The 25,732-nt window shown below is 38.9% G+C and overlaps 2 protein-coding genes and 1 long non-coding RNA gene across 22 annotated transcripts in view; 2 read left to right on the forward strand and 1 right to left on the reverse strand.

Annotated features, from left to right (window-relative positions):
- slmapa (sarcolemma associated protein a) overlaps nucleotides 1–7,898 on the forward strand; it is a 76,096-nt gene extending 68,198 nt beyond the window's left edge. For 16 of the 20 annotated variants that reach the window (XM_037748928.1, XM_037749401.1, XM_037749087.1 and 13 more), the window contains one exon: nucleotides 4,809–7,898. In XM_037748928.1, coding sequence (XP_037604856.1) covers nucleotides 4,809–4,904 — 96 coding nt within the window. In that variant the 3' untranslated portion in view covers nucleotides 4,905–7,898. Of the gene's footprint in view, nucleotides 1–482; nucleotides 571–4,808 lie in introns of all 20 variants that reach the window. The other 4 variants (XM_037749003.1, XM_037750275.1, XM_037750350.1 and 1 more) reach the window with 1 other exon arrangement.
- Nucleotides 5,972–23,758, reverse strand: LOC119477806. The gene is made up of 2 exons (XR_005204324.1): nucleotides 23,723–23,758; nucleotides 5,972–6,073 (listed from the first exon to the last, which is right to left on the reverse strand). It is a non-coding gene; the product is annotated as an uncharacterized LOC119477806 (long non-coding RNA).
- Nucleotides 15,248–25,732, forward strand: part of LOC119475704 (filamin-B) — a 77,643-nt gene continuing 67,158 nt past the window's right edge. Inside the window, exon 1 of the mRNA XM_037748687.1 lies at nucleotides 15,248–15,539. Within this exon, the coding sequence (XP_037604615.1) occupies nucleotides 15,248–15,539 (292 nt within the window). The remainder of the gene's footprint in view (nucleotides 15,540–25,732) is intronic.

Here is a 25,732-nt window from a genome sequence, read left to right on the forward strand (position 1 = left end):
GAAACATTTAGCATTCATTGTGTGAACTTGTCTAGCTTTTTATTTTTTTATTTTGTTAAATTAAAGATCAGAATCCAAACATTTCACTCCTTTAAAGACCAGAGGACTGTTGTGACTGTTGTGACTGTCAGCCAGCAGCTGGTATTCAGATCAGTTTTCTGATGAGACGTCTTGGTGCAGAAAGTTAATGAGCTGAAATCCAACAGGAAAATGTTGCTATTTTTAAAGAGCCTGGTGGCGGATGGCACTTCTTCTGTGGTGTTTTGTGAATGTGGCTGTTTAATGTGTGGAGATGGCCGATAAGATACAAGCTCCCCCCTTTCTCTCTCTCTCTCTCTCTCTCTCTCTCTCTCTATCTATCCCTATCCCCCTTCCTCCTCCCTGGCTGTAGCTGCTCCATCCTCCATGTTGGTTTTGGTTGATTTGCCGGCTGATATCTTCTTATCCCTCTCCTCCCTCCTCCCTCCCTCCCTCCCCTCTAGCCATCCATACTGCAGCCTGTCCAAGCCATATTCATTGGCCTTGTCCTGGCTCTGCTGTACTGGTGTTTCGGCCAGTTGTGGTAGAAAGGTACACACCGACATGACATCAGTCTGTCTCTTTGCCTGTCTCTGTCTTGCCTCCATCTGTCCATCATCTGTGGAAGGAAAGATGACGGAGGTGAAAGTATCGTCCTGATCTGTGATGAATTCAGGGTCACACGTTGAGAATTATAAGAATAAGAAAGAGAAGTACCCGTACACTGGAACCTGTGAAGTTTTAATAGTGATCTTTTGACCCCACACAATCTGCCTTTGGCCGAAAAATATTATTCTTCCCAAATCTAATCTCAGAAGTACGGCACACATCTTTCTTCTCAAAAAAAGCTTTAAGTTCAGTTTATTGTTCTTGTTTTAGCGAAAATATACCGTCCAGTTCGTTCAATACTGACGCGTTAGCGGCTTCAACAGAAAGTTCCACATCAGCTGCAGCCGTCTTGGTTGTTTTCGGAAATGCCTCAACAACTCTCCCCTTTACAGTATTTGTCTCAAACAAGCCCCATATTAGATAAACGGTTGTGATTGTTGGCACGTCTCAGGCCGCTGAAAATCTGTCCGATGCAGAGGTGGACCAGACTCATCTGCCAGAGCATACATCTCAGTCCACTTTAGACACATCAACAGTGTGTTAGGGGGGGGGATTTGGACACGTCGTTGGGTGCTAAACAAGGCGGGGCGTCATTTGAAATGTTTCTATACTAGTGTTGATACAATACCTGAGTTATAGTATGATAACAAAATTATACACACTTACTTTCTGAAATTTACCAAATCTTTTTTTTTATTTTTTATTTTTTGAACAAAAGTTGCCAAGTCTCTAATATGTTTTTTGCCTTAAAAAGCGAAAAGTGTGCCTAAATATAATACAGTCTAAAATTGATTAAATTAAATTTAGTATTTAGTTTAGTCAAAAACAAAGCGCCAATCTGACCAGACTTCCAATGTCAACTTTTAGTATTTGATACTCCGTATTTTGGACACATTGGGTCAGTACCAGTAAAGTATTAGAGTTTAATATCCAGCCCCTCTGATATTATTTACCAGGAAAGGAAAGTTGGGGTTTGGATGAACATACATGTAACAATATATTTCATAGATCTGTAGACCCAATGGAAGAGTAACTGTTGCACAGTTGAAAGTTAACGGGTATCCAAATAGTAAATCAAAATCAAAATGTATTTAAATACATTGTAATAATAATTTAGTTTAATGTAGTTTATTTAGTAATTAAATGCATCATGTTGCAGACTGCTGTTACATAATGGCTGTTAGTGTTGAATCCTGAATTCTGATCAGCCGGACGCTCTCCTCACCTCCTACACTTCCCTCTAAGACTTGAGTATCATCATCGTCATCTTCACTACAGTGGTGTGTCTTTGTCTCTCTAACTGCATGGCTGTCGGTCTGTCTGCCTGTAAGTCAGTCACACTTCCTCTGCTTCTGCTCTGCTGCAGCTAACACTAAATCTATCTGCTCTTTAAAGGGACGGGCTCCCACCAACCACAGACCCCTCCGTTTAAAGGGATACCTCAGTGTCTGCAGACATTTTTTTAGTTCTTCATCTTCAAAGAAACATTAGTCCTCAGGCTCCCACAAGAAAAGCTGATCATATTCTATATTTGTCTTAATTGTCAACAATTATTTAGTTTGTCTCTCAATACTTTGACCTCCCTACTACTGATCAAACAGCTCACTCAATCAGGAGGAAATAGAGCATTTGCTGGGGACTATCTTCAGCGGCGGATTAATCTAGTTTTGGTGCTCTAGTGAGTGTTTGTGGCAGCAGGACGGTGTTTACACAAAGTATAAGATCAATAAAATCGCTCAGGCAAAATTCAACAGAAAAATTTCAGAAAAATGCTCACTTTATATAAGCTAAGGTTTTTTATTTACAATATTTCTTTATTTTTTTCTTTATTTATACTTTACAATTCTTCTGATTTGAATTTGATAATGATAAATTCCCTAAGTATTAGACAAAATTACAAGCTCTCACAAGTGATGCAGAATTGTTTAAATTTGTATTGATTAAAAACTAAATTCTGTGACAGTCTGACCGACAGTCTGAGTCTTGATGGTCGAAACACCATCGAGACGGTATAAGAATCAGGACATGACCGTCAAAAAGTTTATTTTCAATACAGTAAATAAGCTGTTAGCATGAAGCTTACTGACTCCACTGAAACGTCTGGTGAAGATAAAGGTTTCCCTTTAAATAGTCGGCCCTCACCTTCACATCTGACCATCTCCTTATGAAAGTCAGTTACTAACACTTTCCTCCGGCCTCCCTCATTCATTCATTCATTCATTCATTCATTCATCAACTGTATCTTCACAGCTCCCTCTCACTTTCAGGGTGTTGGTGCTTCTTTTATTATTTTTATTTTAAGCATCATTTCCTCCATGTCTTGCGACAGGGTTTGTGGTTCATTTATTAATTTTCTTTCCATTTCTTGCATCCAGTCTGCGGCTTAATCTCAGTTATGTTTCCATTTGATTCCGTCTTGCTTTACCTGCTTACAGGTTGGTTTTGTTGACACTGACTCATCCATCTTTTTGTCTTCAAGTCTTTCTTTGGACTCACTGCAGTTTCCATCGTTCTGACCATCATGTTCGTCTTGTGTTTGCTGCTTGTTTGTTTGGGAATGTCTGACCAGTATTTCCAGTCGTTTGCTGTGAAGGAAAACTGGTCTGTAACTTTTCTGTTTTTTTACTCAGGTAACCTCGTTGGCCTGGTTTACTTTGCTGCTTCCTCTTATGTTTTTATTTCCTTCTGTCCTCTGCCTCTCCTGAAGCCCCAAAAGATGGTCTTTTTTATTACATTTTTTATTAACATTTTATTATTATTCAGTATTTAAGTCATTATCTTTTGCACAAGTTGTGGAAACAATTTACTATAAACCCATATACTTTTTTACCATGAAGTTGTTATTTGATGCACATAGAGAACTCCATCAATACATTTGTCCTCAGCAGAAACCATCTGTTGTGTATGTAAACAGGCAACGGACCGAGCTAATAAAAGGACTACACAGATTTAGACCTTGTTGATGACTTCATCTGCGATCGATTACATGGTTGTGAATGATGCAGAGATTTAGATGGATGTTTATGAAATGCCAATAAAGTGGAAAAACAGAGATGAGTCACATTAGTGGAGCTTGAACTCACAGGAAATGGAACTTCTTCCAAAAGGACTGAAGGAGAAATTACATCTGTCAACTCCTGAGTTGATTGACTTGAGCTTCTCACGAAAAATAATTTGGCTAAATGTCTACAAAAACAGTGACCCCGGAACAGCGTACGAATTACACAACGACACAGCAACAGCAGACCATCATTTCCGCTCAAACACAGGCTCACACAATGCTGCACCAGAACCAAAGACACTGTCAACATGCCAGAGAGGTAGGCAGGTGTCTTACTAACATACAGCGTCTAGACTTTAATGAGCCACTGCAATGATGGGAGTGAGGCAGGCAGACGAGATGTTCAACTAACGCAAGAAATGGTATGGTCCACTTTAGGGGTGTCTGAAATAGTATTAAAAGATTCTTCCAGGCATGAATATGAGAAATATATTATTGTAATAGTCACGATTACAGGTAAGAAGCATATATAGAATATAGAGTACGGTCTAGACCTGCTCTATATGAAAAGCGTTTTGAGATAACTTCTGTTATGATTTTACTTGTTATAAAAATAACAAGGGAGGTCAAGGGACCCCTTTGAAAATGGCCATGCCAGTTTTTCCTCACCAAATTTGAACGCAAGTTTGGAGCGTTATTTAGCCTCCTTCCTGACAAGCTAGTATGACATGGTCATGGTCTGATTCCTTAGGTTTTCTAGTTTCATATGATACCAGTATCTTCACTCTAGCTTTAAGACTGAGCCCGCTACAACCCAAAAATCACAAGTTGCGTTAATGCGTTAAAGAAATTAGTGGCGCTAAAACAAAGCCCTAGACTTAACCTTAACCCTCGCACATTTACACTCGTGTTTTTAAAATGATAATGTTGATTAACGTTCTTTTAGATCTTGCTTTAGAACTTGTATGAAGGAAAAAATATCATCTTTTGGACTTTCAGGCCTTCATAAGCTTGACTTTTCTGTTATCTTCCATTTCCTGCCTCTTTATTATGTCGTTCCCTCTTCTCCTCTTCATCTCCATTATTCTCTCTTTTGTGCTTTCACTCTTTTTATCCAGTTTGTCAGAAAGTCGGGACATGATGATGAAGACTAACTCGATCTTCTTTGTGTCTCGGACAGAGCGGCTGGAGCCCCTGGATGCCGGTCATCGCAGTGATGGTCGCCGTGACGGCAGCCGTCCTCTACCCCAACCTCTCCAAGAGCAGCTCCACCTAGGACACACACACACACACAGACACACCGACACACACAGAGCGCTGTGAGGAGAGCATCACTGCTTTACTTGTATAAAGTCTAATTGTACATAATTGTAGAGGGAATATAAAGGTTGTGGTTTCTACAGAGGATTCAGAAGCTTCTTGGTTTATTTTGTTTTTGTGTTGTTTTTTTCTGCGGCGGGGAGTTTCGTTGTCGTTTTTTTATCCTCGGCTCTCTCTCAGCTGTGGTGGGGGCTTTTTTTTTGGTTTTCTGTCTCTCTGCTGATTTCTGGGTTAACAAAGCGTTCTCCAGCAGGCCGAGCTTCCACACAAAACACCTGCCAGAGGTGACGTTCACACCCGTCCCACCGTAAGCGAACGGGATGGAAGCAAACGCAACACTTTCCAGCAGCCTCAGTCCAGTCAGGGAACATGATCCACATTCTTCAGGTCTGCATCTGCACGCATTTTCATAGATTTCATTGGCTATTGGAGTCTGTTAGCAGGCGGTGTTCACCTGCAGCTCCATCACAACTGGTTTTCATTGTTTGGATGGACCGGGCTGCAGTCAGTCTGCTGAGGACAGTTCTTACGAAGGACAGATTTAGATTGTTAGTATCTCACTGACTGGATGCTCATCTCCATATTCAGCTTTAATTTGACTCATTAAATTCTTCAAACCAGCTCAGTGTGCTCTTTGACACGTCATCTGTCTGTACGTGTTTTTTGTACTTAAGGATTTTAGCTGCAGATATTTGGTACCAGTGCACCAAAAATCGTTCAATTTGTCCGTTTTTATTCCAACAGATCTGCAAAATTTCCTTTTTTTTTTCTTGTCAGGATAGAAAAGTGAAAAAAAATGAATCGGCAAAGCTGATGATTGAGTTCGCCTGAGTCAGTATTTCAGTTTCTGTCTGCTGGAAAGTGTTGATGTAGAGGTGGTTTTCACGAGGTCCTGCTAATATAGTTTTTCTCTGTTTCGTTTCTTAATTATTTTTTTAGGGGAAGATTGGGGGCCGTGTTGAAACTTGAAGCCAAAATATTAAAATAAAAATCTGATTTATTTTCTGTTTTCTTTTTTTTTTCGGGGCACAGAAAAGGGGCTCAAAGTGCCTCTGATGTAACTAACTAACACCACAGTTTGTGTATGTGTGCGGACAAACACACCCACACACACACACACACACACTTTCTCTGATAAACACACACACAAACACATGCACACACTTGCTTTATTTGACTGCCGGAGGTCTGTCCGTGTTGAGATTGTGGAGAGAAGCTGTACGTTGTTGATCCTTGATGTCTTACCAGCTGTTTCCTGCTTTCAACTGCTACTCGTGGCCTCGACTACTGCTGATGAAGCCTGTGAGATGGTGCTTAAAAGCTCAGGAAATAGCTAGTAAGTGGACCTTGATTCGAAATATTTTGTCAAATTAGTATTGTGGCTTCACCCCCAACGATTCCCACCAACTGGAAGATGGTGTTTAGCCACGTTTAACAGCTCTTTGTTAGTTTGTTAGTTCAACACTTTGGTCCAGACTGAAATCTCTCAACCACTAACGTTACTGGATGGATCTAAATTTGGTGCCGACATTTTATAAAACCCATCTCCTCTTTTCACCCTCCTTGGTATTAGCCTTTAGCATTTAGGCTTCATTTATCTGTTCAAACTGAAGGCTTTTTGTCTTATATTGATGTTTATTAACACTTAACAGGATACCGCAAGGGGGAAAATAGGTTTTATAATCTGATCTGAAACTGAAAATTGTCTTTTTCACAGTGTTAATTAAAGTGATTTTATTTTCTTTGTGCATAAGAGATGAAGACCGAGCTGATAAATCTTTACAGTGATTTTAGAAGGCGGTAAAGTCACATGTTTAACCTCGTGCAGCTGCAGCCTTTACGTTAATCTGACGGCTTTCAATCTAGTCGTGTTGAACGTGATACTGAAATGTTCCGAGGTTCGACCCCGGTTAAGATTTCAGTTGTGACTTTTACATAAAAGGGACCAGGATGTTTATAGAGACCTGAGACCTGCATGTTAAGTCTCCATCAAGTTAATGTAAAGGGGTGCTTGTTAGCATGTGGTTTGCTAAACATTAGTGTGACTCAGGCTGGACTTCGATGTTAAAGAGCATGTTAAGGGCACCCTGTGGAGTTAGCGTTAAGTTTTTCTGACAAAAACAAATTTTAAATCCTGCGTTTACATCCACATTTGCTAGTTTGCAGTCTTTGTCTCTCGGTAGAGAGAAAGAGAGAAATGCAGTGATGGGCCTTTAATGGTAATTGCAGGCCAATCGCTGCATTTCCTGGCACTTTCCTGGTGCTTAATAATTATCAAAACGGAAAATATGGACATCAAACGTAAACCAAAGTTGTGTGAATTTTTCCTTTTTCTAGCATCTGTCTCTTTTAACTTAGTTGACAACACGACCTTTCCTCTGGAGCCATTCTCAGGACTTACTTTACTTCTTTTTTTTTTTTGCCCCACTAGTGGTAAAAATGTAAGGATAACAAAGTTGTCTCCAGTTTTCATCCATCCGAAAATGTTAATTCCTGTTGAGTGATGAGCTATAAAGCCTCACAGAGCTGCTAAAATGATCAGCTTCTCTCCAAACAAACTTAAAACACTTCAGGCCTCCGCTGAAATGTTTTTAGCAGACATTAAGTTATTTCGAGGTGTGTATCTGTGTGTGTTGGTGTACAGGGGAGTGTGTGTCGGTTCACACTCTGGACTCTTTGTCATCGTTCGTGTACTCTTGTCTCGTCTCCGTGTTTAAAAGATAAATAAATAAAAGACAACGAACAAATATTCCTGATGTTTAAAGAGAAAAACACTACAGTACAGAGAGAGAATTGTAAAATAAAATGTTATTGAATGATGTGCTACTAGACTTATTTTGTTAAAATTGTTTAGAGATATGAGAGGGAGCTATGTAGAGGATATGATGATGATGTATTGATTATGCAGAGCGATGTTTGGATTAAAGTTGTAGCAAGCTGACCCACCAAACCAGCTTCTGTCTCATTCATTCATTCATTCATTCATTCACAGACTTCACAGTGAGAGCTGAACTCTGCACATAATAATAATCTTCAAACATGGTTTAACAATCCCGACCGACTTTACTGTCTTTCAGAGGCTGTAGCAGGTTCAGTTTCAGAGCTAAAGTGAAGGAGTCCATTGGTACCAACCATGTCATTCTAGCTTGTTGGGAAGGAAGCTAAATAATGCTCAAAAGTTAGGCTAAATTTTGGCGAGGAAAAACTTTCTTGGCCATTTTCAAAGGGGTCCCTTGACCTCTGACCTCAAGAGATGTGAATGAAAATGGGTTCTATGGGTACCCACGAGTCTCCCCTTTACAGACATGCCCACTTTATGATAATCACATGCAGTTTGGGGCAAAAACCATGGCGTTTTTTGAATGCAGTATAAATGTGTTCTGTGTTTCGCCTGTTCTAAAATGGTGTGTTTGAGTATTTCTGCATACTGGGGTCCCTAAACAGTCCTAATATTGTATAAATTGGGTATGACTGTAAAGCTGAGACTCTTGTGGATCCAATGAGCCCAATTGTATTCATGTGTGATGATGTTAGTCCCCAAAGGAGCCATTTCATAGAGTGAGACAATTTTTTGAAACTTGTCTTCACTGTATAAAGTGACCTATTGTGACCTCTAGGATAATCACAGCCTCGTGAAACTCTACAACCACAAACTAGAGACCTAGAGCATTCAGAGGATGGATGGCATGACAGTAAGGGGGTTTCTGTGCAGTTTCCAGATCAGAAGTGCTCGCCATCCAATCGCCAAAAAAAGCAATTCTTGTAGAAATCTCCAAATGTCAAAAGTTTTTGATACAAAATCACAACATGACTTTTTCTATGGTGTTCCTCAAAGTCTTGGTGTCTTAATGTGGTATTTTGGAGGGATTATTGATCTTTATCACTTCTCGAGTGGTTAAAAAAGTTTTAAATTTAGCACCAAACCTGTGTAACAAATGGTATCAACCCAAAAATTGCTGCAACAACTTATGAGAAATAATAGAGCACGGGAATGGTCATCATATCTTTTTTTTTCCTCTTTTTTTTTTGCATTTTCAAGCCTTTATTTATAGGACAGTTGATAGTCTAGAGAGGGGGAGACATGCGGAAATGGCCGCAGGTTTGATTCAAACCCAGGCTGCCGCAGTTAGGACTCAGCCCTGTTATATGGGCGCCCGCTCTACCAACTGAGCTAACGAGGCGCCCGGTCATCATATACTTCTATCATCATGTTCTAAACCCTTGTACGCTTTCACAATTTATTTGAATTCATTCATGTTTATTTCTGATTTATGACTAGAAGAACTTGACACATAGTGCTGGGCATCATCTCAAATTAATCTTCAGGTTCACAGCTTTCAGATGATGTACACCACTTCTACGTGACATCTACTGTTGACCTGCTATCTCCCCCTAAAGATCCCCTGTACCCGCCTAAAAAAGACAAAAACGGGTCTATTGTGGGTCTCAGATGGTTAACTAATCCAGACTAACATGATGTTATCAAGATAAAATGATCCTGTTGATTCTCAGATAACTTGGTTTTTCAAAGGCAGGTGGAGGTTTTATTTATTTATTTATTTATTTATTTATTTATTTATTTATTTATTTATTCATTCATTTATTCTCAGGAACAATGCACATTGATCAACATCACTGTGAATGTGCCAGTGTTAGGAAAAAGGCTAATTTTCAACTATTATCCCTCAGCCTGATGTGAAATTGGTCATTAAATCAACAAATAAAACATCTAAAATTAGAACAGGAGAAAGCAAAACATGCTGTCAACAGCTGAACAGGATTAAAAGCTTAGAGGAATAAAGCAGCATCATGCTGAGAAGGACATTTAGAAAACAGGCAATTAATGCTAAACAATGATGAGCAGAAAATCAGCACAGGCAGTTAAAGCATGACAACATAAAATCACATTACAGAAGACACGAACATAGATTTGTGGTTGAAGTTGTCTTGAAAAGCAGTACGCTCTTATTTTGAAATAAGAGTTGAACCGTAAGCATGATTGGGTGGCACTTTTTTTTACTGTAGCTGCACAGCATTTAATTCAAAATCAGATTTTACTCATCAAGTACATGTGTACAAGTAACTTTTTTAGGGGCTGTAGGTGCAAAATACAGAAATATGTAGATGGTAAATGTACTTTCGATCAATGATTAAAACACAGAGAGGAGACGTGTGATGTCATACAGATACGAACAAAAGACGTCGCCATTAAACACAGGCCTGGACCTGTGTGTGTGTGTGTGTGTGTGTGTGTGTGTGTGTGTGTGTGTGTGTGTGTACTCTGATATTAGCTGAATGTGTATTCACACGAAAAGCAAGCATCAATCATCCAGCAGCAGCATGATGTCATCTTTATGAGACAAGAGGTTCCAACATGTAGAAGGAATGAACTCTCTGCAGACAGACCTCTCACTCTGCCTCTGATGGTGAATCTTCAGGAAGGTTTTCATTCTTGTTTGATGTCAGAAAAGTTTAAAAACTGGTTGAGTTTACTTCATAGAGGGGAAAAAGAAAGACATTAAAACACAAGGAGGGGAAGAGTTTTCTGATGGTGTTTAAAAATGTTTCATCTTCTCCTCCTCCTTTGTCTAATTTTTCTTCTTTTTCCTCTCCTTCTCCTCCTTCGTAATCTCCTCCTTCTTCCTCCTTTTCCTCTTCTCTGTGTTCTTCTTCCTCTCCTTCTCCTCCGCCTCCTCCTCCTTCGTTTTGTCCTCTTTCATCTCTTCAGTCTTCTTCTCATTGTTTGCCTTTTTCCTCTCCTTCTCTTTCTCCTTCTTTTTCTTTTTCTTCTTCTTTTCTCTTCATTTTCATCTTTTTATTCTTCCTCTCTTCTTTTTCCTCTCCTTTTTCTTCTCCTTCGTCTTCTACTCCTACTTTTTTCTTCTTCTTTTCTCCTTCTTTTGTCTTTTTCTTTCTCTCTCTTTCCTCTTCTTCTTATCTTTTGCTTTCCTCTTCCTCTTCTCCTTCTTCTTCTTCTTCTTCTGCTTCTTCTTCTTCTTTTTCTTTGTCTTTTTCTTCCTCTCTCTTTCCTCTTCTCCTTCTTTTCTTTTGCTTTCCTCTTCTTCTTCTTCTTTGTCTTTTTCTTCCTCTCTCTTTCCTCTTCTCCTTCTTTTCTTCTTCTGCTTCTTCTTCTTCTTCTTCTTTTTCTTCTCCTTGTCCTCCTTCGTAATCTCCTCCTTCTTCCTCCTTTTCCTCTTCTCTGTGTTCTTCTTCCTCTCCTTCTCCTCCGCCTCCTCCTCCTTCGTTTTGTCCTCTTTCATCTATTCAGTCTTCTTCTCATTGTTTGCCTTTTTCCTCTCCTTCTCTTTCTCCTTCTTTTTCTTTTTCTTCTTCTTTTCTCTTCATTTTCATCTTTTTATTCTTCCTCTCTTCTTTTTCCTCTCCTTTTTCTTCTCCTTCGTCTTCTACTCCTACTTTTTTCTTCTTCTTTTCTCCTTCTTTGTCTTTTTCTTTCTCTCTCTTTCCTCTTCTCCTTCTTTTCTTCTTCTTCTTCTTCTTCTTCTTTGTCTTTTTCTTCCTCTCTCTTTCCTCTTCTCCTTCTTTTCTTCTTCTTCTTCTTCTTCTTCTTCTTCTTTGTCTTTTTCTTCCTCTCTCTTTCCTCTTCTCCTTCTTCTTCTTCTTCTTCTTCTTCTTCTTCTTCTTCTTCTTCTTCTTCTTCTTCTTTGTCTTTTTCTTCTTCTCTCTTTCCTCTTCTCCTTCTTCTCTTTTGCTTTCCTCTTCTTCTTCTTCTTCTTCTTCTTCTTCTTGTTCCTCTTCTCCTTCTTTTCTTTTGCTTTCCTCTTCTTCTTCTTCTTTTGTCTTTTTCTTCCTCTCTCTTTCCTCTTCTCCTTCTTCTTCTCCTTCTTTTTCTTTGTCTTTTTCTTCTTCTCTCTTTCCTCTTCTCCTTCTTCTCTTTTGCTTTCCTCTTCTTCTTCTTCTTCTTCTTCTTCTTCTTCTTCTTGTTCCTCTTCTCCTTCTTCTTCTTCTTTTTTAACCAGATTTGTAACCTGTCCCACAAGGTGGTCCTTTAATGTATTTCTTCACCCATATAAAGATGTCAGCTGAAAAATAATCAGCCATTATTTTTGCTTGTCTCATTTGTTTGTGTTGCACTTTGTCAAAGAGGTTAAAATAGACTTTACTGAACAGAAGAGAATTATTTTATCGTCAGGATAAAAGAGTCTTATTTCAGAATAATCACACCTGAATTGTTTTTTAAAAGGGAATAATGATGTGAAGATTTCACATTTTCTTGTTCTGAGCAGAGAGGAAGTGATACAGACGGCTGACGGTGATGCTGACACATCAGCAAACATTAAACTGTGATTCATGGAAACCCTGAAACCCTTCTGAAAACAGAAGACACTGATGTCTGAAATGTACCAATGAGTCCACAGACGTCACTGATTCTTCTTGCAGTGTGGTCATCACAGAAATGTAGTAATAGTTTTGAATCATGGCGTGACTTTGCTCTGTTTACCCTGGAGACAAAGAAGGGTGTGTGTTTGTGTGTGTGTGTGTGTGTGTGTGTGTGTTGAGACTTGTCATGGTGGGTTGGGTTGTTCAGTCTGAACAGCAGATTAAAGACTCAAACAACCTCAGTTAGTTCACTGTTAAAGTCTGAAAATATGAACCCGATCAGATAAAAATTGTATTGATTGAAGAGAAAAACATCAAACCAAACTGAGTGAAAATAAACCGAGCAGATCAATAATGCAGCCTGACAGTTGCAGAGCTGCTGATTCCAACACTGAGTTAATATCAGTATATGTATAAGATGCATCACTCTGTTCTCTTTCTCCAGAAACAACGTTCAGGATCAGATCAAAACCCGTCAACATGCGGTATCTTAGTTTAAGATAAAATGAAATAAAATACAAAGCAAACTGATGTATTTCAATCGATCAGCAGAAGCACTTTGTCCTCCGTGTTGAACACACCAACTGTGCCAGAAAGAGAAGAAACTTTTTATTTGCATTTTTTGGATTTAAAACTATGGAGTCATAAGAGTGCCATAAAAAAACAATACATCTGTAAAAGAATAAGAAAATAAATGTGGAAATATAAAGATAAATAATAAAACATAAAATAATAATAGAAGATATACAGTATAAGCATTTGCATTTATTTTCACATGTATTTGTTCATTTATTTTTGTATATATATAATTTTATACATACAGTGCATATACAGTGTTTAAATCAAAGTACAATAACAATATACAGATAAAATACATATAATCACAGTGATATAAACACATGGTAAACACATTTCTTTTGATTGAATCATTATCCTTATTATATTTTTATTGCTACTTTTTGAACGTTTGAATATATAATGTATGTGTAAAAATGTATATATTTGTACATATATTTGCTTTCTTTTTTTCTTTTCTTCTAATTATTTTAGGGGAATTTGAATCGAAATGATTTCTTTCTTTTTTTCGGTTTTATTTAAAGCTGCAGTAGGCAACAATTTTTTTGGAATCATTGGGCAAAATCTCCATAATAACCTTTCAGCATATTGTAATTCACGTTTTCTGAGAGATAACTAGACTTCTGCACCTCCTCGTGGCTCTGTTTTCAGGCTTTAAAGCCTGTGACCTCAAAGTGACGCTTTCATAAGCCTGTGATTTCTTGACCTCTCCTGACACATTTCTTGTTTTTTTTTTCGTTGACTGGATTTTGTGCAGTTTTATATATGTGCAAATAAATAAAATAATTAAAAAAAAAATACACAACATTAAAAAAAATAAATGGACATGGAGGAAGATTAGATCCAGAGGGAGGCAGTGATGCAACGTTAACGATCCCAACTACTCATAAAACCTCAAAGAAGAAGAAGGAAGACATCCGAAGTGTGTGTGTGGAGTGTGTGTTGCATGGAAGTGTATGGCTGTTTTCGAAACCGCATACTATACTAGTAGTACGTACTGATTTGGCCAAAATGTAGTATGTAGTATGCAGTATGCGAACAAAAGCAAAATCTCCAGTATGCCAAAAATACCCGGATGACGTACTGATTTGGAAAAATTCTCCAGTATGCATCAGACCAGTCTACCTCGCCTACTGTATCCCACAATGCAATGCGCTGCGACGGTCACTTTTTGGAAATTTTTGTAATGGCGGAAATGACGGACGTCAACATCCCGGTGACAGCGGTGGACAGGGAGGAATATAAATGTAAAAATAGCATATTATTTTTAATATAATATAAATGTAAAAATAGCATATTATTTTTCTAATTTAATGTAAGGACAGCAATTCATAAGTGCTACTGTCTATCTGTAACGAACGTAATCTGTCCTACTAACGTTAACTTTACCCATAGCAAAGCCGTAACTTTTAAGTTTTTTTTAAGCTTTCCAAAACCGGAAGCCCGCGAAACTCGGCCTCGCGTACTACAAAATAAACCGATTTATGTTCCATACTGCATACTACTGAGGATGCGCAGTATGCAGTATTTACTGCATACTGCATACTGCGCTCCTCAGTAGTATGCAGTATGCGGTTTCGAAAACAGCATATGTTAGTGTTTGTGAGGAGGATATTGATTTAAATATTTATAAAAACTTCTTCAAACAACATTGTGAGTGGAAAAAAATAAAAAAAAACATAAAAACAGATACATGGACAACATGGGGAAAAGCCTGTGGCTTCTTGACCTCTCCTGACACATTTCTCTTTTTTTGTTTTTTTCATTGACTGGATTTTGTGCAGTTTTATATTTGTAAATAGATAGATAGATATATAGATAGTAACTTTATTGATCCCGAGGTAAATTCAAGTTTCCAGCATCACAGTTCCATAGTGCAAAACATGTTAGTAAAAAGGCAGTAAAAAAGTTAGTAGAGCAAATTACAAAAAAAATATACCAGATATAAAAACACAAGATGAAGAAAACTGTTAAAAGTGAATATAGTGCAGGATAACAGCTGTGATACACGACTATTAAAAAAGTGAATATAGTGCAGAAGAGTGTTAAAAGTGGGTAGAGTGAATTATTGTGCAAATAAAATTAAAAAAAAAAAGAAGAATTACATGACATTAAAAAAAAATGAATGGACATCAGAGGAAGATTAGATCCAGAGGGAGGCAGTGATGCAACGTTAAGGATCCCAACTACTCATAAAACCTGAAAGAAGAAGAAGGAAGAAATCCGAGCTTTCAGAGCAGCACCTCAACGCAGCAGCAGCAGCAGAGTGAGGCTCAGTGAAGTTTTAACTTTAAACCAGCTTCAGGCTGCTGAGAGGAAGCACCGCGGGAACACTGAAACACGCTGCTCCGCAGTCCTCAACAAGAGAGAGATAACTAACTAAAGATGCCGGTGACAGAGAAAGACCTGGCGGACGACGCTCCGTGGAAGAAGATCCAGCAGAACACCTTCACCCGCTGGACCAACGAGCACCTGAAGTGCGTCAACAAGCGGATCGCGGACCTGCAGCTGGACCTGGGCGACGGCCTGAGGCTCATCAGCCTGCTGGAGGTCCTCAGCCACAAGAAGATGTACAGAAAGTACCACAACAGGCCCAACTTCAGGCAGATGAAGCTGGAGAACGTGTCGGTGGCTCTGGAGTTCCTTGAACAAGAGAACATCAAGCTGGTCTCCATCGGTGAGTCTCCATTCATTCATCTGGAAGCTTCTCCAGAGGTCCAAAAACATGCATTTTACTAAAAAAAGTGTTTGCTTTGTTTGTGGAAGGGTTACACATGTCAGGGATGTTGGCATTGCTAATATGCATCATCCCAGTAAAGTTTTCCCCCCAAGTTTTCCCAGTTTAGAGCCCACAATTCACATTTAGTGGAGCGCCCAGACTGCCTTTAATAATGTAGCATTTTAAAGTCTAACTCATTTTTCCACATAAATAGATACAGAATACATTATTATAAATTATATCTCTAGAATCGGTTGGATCCACTCTTCAATTCGGCTTACATTTAATTCACAAAGCAACACATTTTTACTATTAAATTCACGTTTTCTGTCGTGGAAAGTAACGGACTTCCATTAATAATGTCGCATTTTAAAGTTTAACTCCCTTTTACGCATAAATAAAAACATAATACATTATTATAAATTATATTTCTAGAATCAGTCAGATCCACTCTTCAATTCGGCATACATGTAATTCACAAAAACAACTCGTTTCTATTAAATCTTAGATATTGTAAAGTCCCCCCCCTCCCCCAGTTTTCCCAGTTAAGAGCCCCCCAACACAACGTTCTCTGTCGTGGAAAGCACCAGACTGCCTTTAATAATGTCGCATTTTAAAGTCTAACTCCCTTTTCCACATAAATAGATACATAATACTTTATTATAAATGATATCTCTAGAATCGTTTGGACCCACTCTTCAATTCGGCTTACATGTAATTCACAAAACAACAAATATTTCTATTAAATCTTAGATATTGTAAGTGGTTGCTACACCCGCCTGGCTGCATTTCAAGAGGAAATTAAACCACTTTTTAAAAGTTGACATTTAATTGAATTAAGCGTTATTGAGTGTGTTATCTGATGTCAAAGTAAAAGAGTGATTTGGGACGCTTTTGAAATCCTTGGCTTCTGTTTTACAATGTTTGTTATGCAGTTTGCTGGAGACCAAAGTTCAATCCTTCAAACCCTTGTCCTTTCATTTTGTGTAGATGTTTCTCAGGATTTCTTATCATAATGTTAACCAAAACTAATGAAAGGTCTTCCTGTGGTAAAAGAAATTATATTACTTATATTACATGTATTAATCATATTTATTCTCATTTTTAGTGAGTTTGCATCCTGTTAGTTCATGCACATGCAGCACTGGCCAAACTGTGTGTTAGAAACCTGCAGTTTAAGGTCTCTTTGCCTATAAGCAACATTAAACTATTGTAAATTATTTTGTTTGATAATTTATAGAATTGAAATCTACTCTTCTTCAATTCGGCACACACAAAAACCCAAATTAAGCTAATGTTTTATTGGAAATCTCAGATTTTCTCCTGCTGCCTCTCACCTCGGTGTAACATTCATATTAAAGACTACTGTGAGAACTAGAGAAATCACTTCTAAAAATGTCAGTTTCATTAAAGTTACTATCTGCGGCTACACATTAGGTCCCACAGTAATTACTGATGAAATGCATCACGTTATCAACACAGCAGCGTTAAATTGACAGATTTCTGAATGGAGTTTGGCATGTTGTGTGTGCAGAGTCTCCACATGACAACAGCAGAGTGTGTTTTAATGAGCAGGCTGCACACAGAGAGAGGACACACCTGTGTTAATGAGCCTGCATGGCCTCATGTGGAGAGGTGAGGTCTCTGGGATGAAAACATTTCACAAATCCAGAGCAAACTGTTTGTTAATGAGAGTGGATGTGATGGGCCTTCACCTGCTGCTCACTTATTCTGCTCCATATCTGTCTTTAACAAGCTGCTTGTTGTTGTGTCCCAAACTTAATTAGCACACATATGATTTTAATTAATGTTGCTTGGCTTCCACCCAGGCTGCACAATACTGACAGATAATCACTTATTTTGCTTTATAAATAACAATATCCAGACAATAATTGATTGAGATTTGTTTTTAGCACACTACAAGATAACAACTTGTGAAATCTGTGAATATGTCAATATTTTTATGTCAATTTTTGTACACTTGTTCCTCTCTTCCATAACCATGTTTGTCCAGAAAATGTCTAGATTTTCTTTCCTGCAGTGATGTTTTGTTGTCTCTGCTGGTGTTGAATGTTGCAGACGTAGCTGCTCCGTCACACAGCTGTGAGATTTTAAAAGTGCGGTGTGGTCAGAAAGTATTTTACACAAAAACTCGAAGGTTTCTGGTTGAGTCACTCTTGTGGTGCCCTTTTTTTGTCTATAGAAGACAAATGAAATGACAGAATAAGGGTTCAGAGGTAGGGTGGTGTGACAGCGCTGTAATGAAAGTGATGAGAATGGTGTCTTTGCTTGTGGAACCACTTTGAAAAGTGAACACTGCTGTTTGTCACGCAATTTCTTGTGGGTTGAAGTGGAGGCCCATCGATCTTGTTGGCTGCTTGTCACACAGAATGCTGGTCAGGACTTTTTCTAAGTTGCCTGCATGCACACGCACGCACGCACGCACGCACGCACGCACGCACGCACGCACGCACACACACACACACACACACACACACAGTGTGATTACAGCCATCTTGCAGTGAGATGGTCAAACAGATTCCTCAGTTGCTCTTCCTGAGGTTTCTTCCATTCTTTGGGGAGTTGTACAGATTGTAAAGCTCCTTGAGGCAAATTTGTGCTATTGGGCTGTTTAAATAACATTCACTTGACTTGAATCTTGGTCACAATCTGTGCCAGGCAAATTTTTTGTTTTAAGGCGTGTCACATTGTGTGATAATCATTTGGTGAATCAGAGAAATGTCATCAGCTCACATCATCAGTCTGCAAGCTTTGGTCGTAGAGCTGGTGCTGCTCAATAAGAAATGGAGCTTACTATCAAAGATATATATGTATATATATATATATATATATACACACACAAATGCATCTACGTCTATGTGTCTAATGTCTCATGTAGATGTGGTGTCGTAGCTGCAGTCACATTGTGAGATTTTGGTCCTCATTTTCTGACACTGTCGGGGCATCTTTGATCCCCAAAGAGGAACGTCTCGCAGTGAAAGATCACCGTTTTAGATTTCACTTTGTTTCTCTTACGACTGTCAATCTTTATCTAGGACAACCCGATATCCGGCAGCTGATCGGAAAAAGGACATGTGATTATCTCAGCCAAAAAAAATTTATATACAAAAATAATATATGTAATGTTCAAAAACAGCTATGAAGGCAAAATCATTTTTATTTTTATTTTTCTGAGTATTAAAAGGAAAAGACGGTTTGTTCGTTCACAGCTGTGGTACAAAGACTTTGTGGTGTTTTTTTTCAGCAGCCCGCTTGAATTGATTCTAGTCCTCTTCATTTAACTTCGGCATGACTCTTCTTCTGTGGAGTTCGTACCAGTACAAGTTTCCGAAGCATGACGAGCTGCATCCGTCCTTTCTACCCATAATCCCTTTTGTTTTGTTGTCATGTCTTGTAGTGTTGTCTTGTTAGAGGACTTATCAGGCGTCTCTTAGCTGGTTGAGATCTGGATGCACTTCTTCGACACATCCTCCTATTCATAATAATTAAAAATAAGTGTCCCTCTAGAAGTCTAAATGAGTCCGTTTCCACAGCTGAACTGAGCTCATGAGTTGTAGTCCAGTGTTTTGACGTGGACCGAGACCGAACAGAAGTTTTTATACTTCATCAGATGAACTGTATAAACTCTGGTTCTGGAAAAGAAACTGAGCGGCTCGAGTGTGAAACCGTCCTGAGACACTGAGGCTGGTCGGTGTTGAGCCAAGGTCGAGCTGAGCGTGTTCAGTGATGTCAAACTGTGGAGGTTTGATTTTCCACTGTAGAAAGGAAATGACTGGGTGGGTGAGAAACACACACATACACACGTACACACACACAGGGAGGCAGCACTCACTCGTGTTTCAGACGGATCAGAAAACGCTGATGTGTCTTTTTTTTTAAAGAAAATGTGTGTTTATTTTAGAAGACTTGTTGATGTTTTTATGTATATTGTAGTTAATATTCATTAGAGCTGAAACAATTAATCAATTTGTCCGTCGTCAGTCGTCACGACGATGAAGAATCAGTTTTCTGACGTCCTTTAACACATGCAGCTTCACCCTGACAGATTTTTTCACATACGTGTTACCATGGCTACAAAATTATCTTGCATAAACCAGTAGCAGTAGTAAACTATACATCACTTATACTGGTCGGGAGATCTCTTTCTTGACAGTTCACAATTAATTTAATAGCAGTTTATCTTTTTGAATCGTTCATGTGAAAATAAAACATGTAGTCTTAAAAAGAAAAAAGAAAATCCTGATCTTTTCTTTCACACCCCAAACGAAATCCACCAGAGTCCTCTTGGAAAGTGGACTGAGCTCTTCCTTCACAGGCGGTCTCTGTCTGGTTGTTTGATCTGCAACCAAATGGGCAAACATACCAGACAGCGATCGTCTGAACGAGCTGATTTTATTATTGTGTCTCACTCGGGGAATCCATATTAAATACAGATGATGTTTACTAGTTTTGAAAGGCTCATCTTGAGTTTAATACGTGCAGCAGGAATATTTAGTAATATATGTAATAATTAAACAGCTCAACTGTATTTTGCATGTCAGAACATTACAGTGCTTGTTGTGGATTTTTATCGAGACACTTTGGTACTTTTGGAAAGATAAAAAAGCTCCACTTAACCACAGTTGAGAATCTGAGGCTGGAGTCCAGTATGGTTACACTGGTAACGTTGGTTTGTCAGATGCCTCACCTCCACGACAGGAAGAGTGAACCAGACAAACAGAAGGAGCGTGGGAAGGAGATGTTTGCTGTCGTCAGACAAAGTGATGTAGATAACTCAAAGTCTCCTTCAGTTATCTGTGTGTGTGAATGTGTGTTAATGGTTAGCTGTGGAGTGGGGCCCCTTCAAGGAGGCCCCCGGCTTTTGTCTGTAACACACACATTGAGACAGACTGAGGAATATTTTCAACACATTTAATAATGTTTTTTTAAATTCATTGAGCAGTTCACATATTGTTTCAGTTCCTAGTCTCCCTTCTGCTGTTCCTCGATGCTCTGCTGCTTTCACTGTCTGCTGGGAGATTTGCATGGCTGGAAGCTGCAGGTTGTCATCCTCAACATTTAACCCTTATGTTTTGTCAACATTGGCTTTACTTCCTCATTGTTATAGGAGTGCCATTAAAAAAAGAATAAAATAATAATGTGGAAATATAAAAACAAATAAAATAATTATAAGCATTTCAATTTATTTTCACATTTATTTGATCATTTATTTCTTTATATTTTTATTTAGATATATTTTTAAAAATGTATTTAGTTACATTACTCTATTTTTTTTCTCCACATGTTTTAAAAAAAATATTTATTTTTATATAATGCCATTTATTTATTTTTATCCCTTTACTTTTCCTTATTATTTTCCCTATTGCGTTTGCTATTCCTTGAAGGGCTAAGCTGTCAATCAACTGGCTTTGGGCACCCATATACTCCTCTGTAACCGGATTGAGTTCAATTATGTTTGTTGATTTTCACATTTTCTAAAAGGTTGATTTTTTTTACTTCTGTCAGTGTCCTGTAGTAAAAATGCCTTTCTGTAGAAGAAGAAGAATCGGTTTCAGGTGTCCGACTTCTGACTTCCGTCACATGAGTCGATATTCCGTGTGATCTTCCGATATTATTGCGTGCGTGCTTGTGTTTGGAGTTAGCGGTGCTTGGCAGCTACCTAGAGGAATAGTAATGACTGAGACTGTATCACTCTGCGATTGCAACACCATGTGTGTGTGTATGTTTTACTTGCCTGTGTGAACATTGAGCAAGGTATGTATGTGTTGTATAAAAAGGGCGTTGGCTATCCGCTTGTGCAGACAGGTGTGTTGCGTCATGACTGAAGTGGAAGAGGGATTTCAGTTTGTGTGTGTGTGTGTTGATTGCTGCTGAAATTATAAGTCAACCAGAACAGAACATTTAGAAAATTGAGATAATTTATTAATCACTTGCTGGTTGTTATGAGAAGGGGAGCGAGGTGGGAGGTCAGTCAGCCACAAATGTCTTTGAAGCAGCCTTAATTAATACATTTTTATCTTCACCAGCTAATCTCTAATTGTCTGTTTTTTGCTGCTGAGCCAGTGTGAAAAAGTTGCCAGCTAGTGGGGTCAGTAAAAGCCCAAATTTGGTTCCTCTGGCATGTCCTAATGCCACTACTCATTCTATCATTGAATGCATTTCAGGCGAGCTTTGCAGGATGGGTTACATTAAGTATTATTCATTATTTCTGTTCATGCATACACACAAACACATATGTTACCCCAGTTACCTGCTTACATTAACATTCATTCTTGTGCATTTTAGCCCACACAGTTTGTAAATGGCTATTCATATTTAAAACCACGCCTATTCCTGACTGATCAGAACTTGTAATTACAAATGATTAGACCTTATTACCAGCCGTGACGCTGGTATTGTTTTCACTTGTGAGTCTGTGTGTGTGTGTCGTCAACACAAAATGTGGTCGTGAGGACAACCTACTGTAGCGAGAAACTACCACAGAGGAGGTTCAGAGTACTTTGCCAGGTGTTTGTACTGTGGACAGATTTTGTCAGTAAACTCTACAGATGTGTAGTTGAGATCAAAATGAAGGTAGAGTCTAAGATGGTTGTGGTCCGAGCAAAGGCGTCAGATGTAGGGGGGTGGGGCCATTGCCCCCCACTTTACGCCCCAGGCCCGATTTGGCGTTAGGCTGGTGTGATCCCAAGATGGTCTCTAGTTTATATTTTTGTTTCTTTATTGACACCTTCACTGTAAGGTTTATCAAGACCTGCCACAATGATGGCTAATGTTTTGGTAGAAATAGGGCTGTCCCGAATACCATATTTTGGGCTTTGAAGCTTTGGTAAGAAATATTCAAAGCTATTCCAAGCTTCGTGGAGCAGTGCAGTGTTTTCGGCCCACATCTTCTGTCTCCATCCACCCATTTCAGTGACCGGGACAGTGCCGCTGCTGCACTACTGTACACGCACGCACCTCTACACAAAGCAAACGGTGATATAGCCATCTGAGATTGATTAATAATAATTCATGTTGAATATGAATAATGTTTTTGTGGGATTACTCCTTATTTCATGGGCTATTTTGAGATTTATAGGTTATTATTAAATACTTGTATATAAGAAATTAAAGATTTAAAAGATGAAGCACTCGAATAGTGATTTGGATGTTGAATACAATGGCAATGGTTAAAGTTTAGAAGCTTCGAAGCATTTGGGTCAGCCCTAACTAGAAACATAAACGTACTGTTATTCAATAAAAATAAACAAGGTTATTTTAATCCCATGTCTTATCTAGCCTATGTATTGGCTTTAAATTAAATTATTTATGAAATAAACCTATGCCAAACTTTATCATAACAGGAAGTTCCATTACATCATATTTCATTTTTAAAACATGATTTGGGGTATCTGACATCAGATTGTATAATTGGTCAATGGCAAAAAAATACAAAAGTGTCCTTCTTGGACATTTTAAAACTGTAAAATGACAGTGTGAGGCTGAGGCATATCTACATTTTCCTCATATGACCCAGGCCTGTTACATTCACAACATTGCCTATTTTAGTGTGTGTTAACAATGAGTCTTAAAGAGGGTTCTGCTGTAAAGAAGTGCAATGTAAATAATGATGATTCATTCATGAGAGTTTGCTGCTGGGACTGAAACATACCGTAAATGTGCTGGAAAACTAAAACTAGGACCTAAAAGAGACAGATTGGTGTTTTATATAGTAAAAGCTGTTGAAATATGTGCCAACAAAGATCGTAAATACCACAAACTAAGTATATCACCTTTTATTGGACCATGACGCTTAACGTGGGCCAATAAAACATGCAGAGTGCAAGTCCCAAATACCAGCAATTAGACCAATCTGCTGGAACAAGCTGCGAGGCTTCCAACAACCCAGCAAGACACTGCAAAATGATTGTGGAACGTGTCATTGTGAAGCTTTTTAAACCAGTTTTTCTCTAAATGTAAAACTGCCTTAAAGGTAATTTACCTGTTACCATGTCCCTGCTTATAGCGTTGTCCTACATCTGTGTGTGAGAGAGAGAGAGAGAGGAACCAGGTGAAGACACTGAGAACTGGCCCGACGGGATCTGTAACTTTCAGCTGTGACCTTAATCAGACTGTGTGACCACACACACACACACACACACAGACACACCGCTAACCTGCAGTGCCTTCAGGCTGTGCTTTTGAAGAGTAACATAAGCCTGCGGTGTGGAGTGACTTGTGTCTCCGCAGATTTTCTCTGAAGCTTCAGTCTGTGTTTAATCTGGAAGACAATGGGTTCATGTATAAACATATCTGTTACATTTCAATATGCAGCAGTGATTCAGCCTGTTTCAACTTCATTAGAAGCTTCTTTTTAGCTCTTTGTTGCTCTAAAAACACTCAGGTTGATGCGCTTCAACCTTCCTAGGACGCTAAGGTTGTGTTCAGACTGACTGACATCAGCACTGCATGATGCCCCCCAAGAAATAGTAAAAGAACTACATCTATTCCTCTTCTGTCTATATCTAACTCTATCCAGAGTTGTAAAATCCTGTCTCATAGTTTTATAAACCTCTGTACAGTGTTTTGGCTTCTAGTAAACCTTCAGCCTCATGGATTTGTTACTGAAACCGAAATTCCCTGAATCATACCTGATCTTCTCACCGGTACCTGAAACAACGCAGGCCCTTCTGTTTTATAACGCAGTGCTGTTCTTGGTTTGAACTAGTCGACTCATTGAACAACATTGAGTCAATTAATCATTTAATCAACAACAATTTCCAAAGTTGATTAAATCTGTCAAGTCATTTTTTTATTATAAAAATATTGGTCATACATCAGACCGGCACATACAGGGACTTCGCAAAATGTCAAGGCCACGCCCCTTTTAGGAATAGAAAACTGAAGATCCCATAGACTTTGATAAGGTCGGAATTATCGATTGTAATTATGACAAGTTTGTATGCATTCATCTCTAGTTAAACACTGTTTGTTTTATACATATAATAATAGTTATTTTGTCACCCTCCTTGAACCTGAGCATTCACGATACTTTAATAAATGAAGGTTAATGGCAGCCATGTCCCTTCAGTCTTCCTCCGTTCAACACAGTGGCCGGATATTGCTTATCCAGACATCTATACATACTGTATTTGACTGAATCACGTGTTGTCTGTAAATAACCAGCCTGTTAATAGCCAACCTCACCGCTAGATGCACCCTTAATGTGGATCGCTCACATCAAGGCTAATACCCGTTCTGCTTAACCAGGATAGGAATGCACCGCTCCTACATTTTATAGACTTAATGATTAATTGAAAAAAAAATAATGAATAGTATTGAAAATGAAAATATTAATTTGTTGCCGTCTTAAATGTCTGCTAACTTGCAGACCAGACAGTGTGCCAAATGCGGGTGACACACAATCACGTTTTGTGGCTGCACTAAGTCTCTCTCTGTGACATATTAACTAACTGCTCACACACACACACACACACTCTCGCTTCAGTTTCACTCTCTCTCTTTCTCTTTCGGTCACTTGGTTGCCATGGTGCTGCTGTGTCAACAGCCTTCCGCTGGTTGAACTCTGACAGCTGATGGATGTTTGGTTTCAGTCGAACAGCATCGTGTGTGTGTGTGTGTGTGTGTGTGTGTGTGTGTGTGTGTGTGTGTGTGTGTGTGTGTGTGTGTGTGTGTGTGTGTGTGTGTGTGTGTGTGTGTGTGTGTGTGTGTGTGTGTGTGTGTGTGTGTGTGTGTGTGTGTGTGTGTGTGTGTGTGTGTGTGTGTGTGTGTGTGTGTGTGTGTGTGTGTGTGTGTGTGTGTGTGTGTGTGTGTGTGTGTGTGTGTGTGTGTGTGTGTGTGTGTGTGTGTGTGTGTGTGTGTGTGTGTGTGTGTGTGTGTGTGTGTGTGTGTGCGCGCACGTGGTTAATGAGTTCAAGTTTCGCTATGTTTCCTGAAACTCAACTTTCTGTTTTCATTTTTGTGGACTTTCTGGATTTCATTGTTTACTTGTAGTTTTATCACTAAGAGGGTTTTATCTTCCATCTTAGACTTTCTCTCTCAGTCACTCACAAGCAGGCTGCTGTTGTACAGGTTGAACGTTTATTCGTGATGGTTTATGTGCTGATAAAAGAAGCAACATTTGCCAGCTC

This window comes from Sebastes umbrosus, chromosome 1 (genome assembly GCF_015220745.1).
Source record: "Sebastes umbrosus isolate fSebUmb1 chromosome 1, fSebUmb1.pri, whole genome shotgun sequence".
In the NCBI taxonomy this organism is placed as follows: domain Eukaryota; kingdom Metazoa; phylum Chordata; class Actinopteri; order Perciformes; family Sebastidae; genus Sebastes; species Sebastes umbrosus.